General features: G+C 37.9%; 1 protein-coding gene across 2 annotated transcripts in view; it reads right to left on the bottom strand.

Annotated features, from left to right (window-relative positions):
* The window catches only part of LOC101559708 (calcineurin subunit B type 1), a 156,814-nt gene that overhangs the window by 9,361 nt on the left and 146,458 nt on the right, over positions 1–995 (bottom strand). For both annotated transcript variants that reach the window (XM_023720843.1, XM_004636138.2), the window contains one exon: positions 230–289. In XM_023720843.1, the coding sequence (XP_023576611.1) occupies positions 230–289 (60 nt within the window). The remainder of the gene's footprint in view (positions 1–229; positions 290–995) is intronic.

The raw sequence follows: 995 nt of genomic DNA, 5'->3' as shown, positions 1-995 counted from the left end.
AAAGTAATCAACTGTAATAATTGCAAATGCTCTAAAAAATTTAATCAGAATATAAAATTACTGTTATGTGCAAGAATCTAAAATAAACCTTTGAACATTTTTATTTTTTATTTTTTTTGTATTTCAATCATAGTTTTAATTTTATGAACATTTTTAAAGAAGTATACAAAGTAGTATAGAATGATACCAGTTTAAGAGGAAAAACAAGTCAGTGGCAAAAAATACTTACACCTCAACTTCTGTTCTTTGTCTCCTTTGACACTGAACTGAGAGACCCCCTCAATGAATTCTGAGTAAGAAGAGTTAAAAATGTTAAGCCAGAACTCTCAAATATTTACACAGAAAAACCTTACTTACTCACAAAAGGGTACTTTCCTATACAAAACAAGGTATTTCCAACAGTGCTAAAAACTGACAATGTCTAATTTAAAACCTCCACAAACAAGATTTTATAGGGCCACAGAGAGAGCTCAGTGGTCTAAGCACCTGCCTAGGCAAAGCACAAGGATCTGGGTTCGATGCCTGGTACTACATGCCATGTCGGCCCTGCCCCCAGGTGCACCAGTGTGCCAGTACCTGTAATTTCAGTGCTGGGAGGCTGAGATAGGAGGATCACTATAAATCTGAGTTGCATAGGGAGACCCTGTACCAAATACATAAAATTAAAAAAAAAAATACAAGATTTAATACACTATTTTCTTATTTAACTTGGGCAGTTCTCAATTTGGGTATTTGTTAAGTACTGCTAACTGTAACACTTAAAAACACTTTTTTTCTTGAGACAGGGTCTGGCTATGCAGTTCAGGCTGGCCTTGAGCACACACTGTAGCCCAGGCTGGTCTCAAATTCACAATAATCCTCCTACCTCTGCCTCCCAAGTGCTGGGATTACAGGCATGCACCACCATACCCAGCAAAAATATTCTTGAGGGGCTTGCCCCTTAGCTCAGTTCTTTAAGTGGCTGCTTCAACAAAGCAGTCAGGCTCAGGTTGCTG

This window comes from Octodon degus, unplaced genomic scaffold (genome assembly GCF_000260255.1).
Source record: "Octodon degus isolate 3935 unplaced genomic scaffold, OctDeg1.0 scaffold00078, whole genome shotgun sequence".
Taxonomy (NCBI): domain Eukaryota; kingdom Metazoa; phylum Chordata; class Mammalia; order Rodentia; family Octodontidae; genus Octodon; species Octodon degus.
Note: the sequence above shows the minus strand (reverse complement) of the source record. Positions and strands in the feature narration are given on the sequence as shown.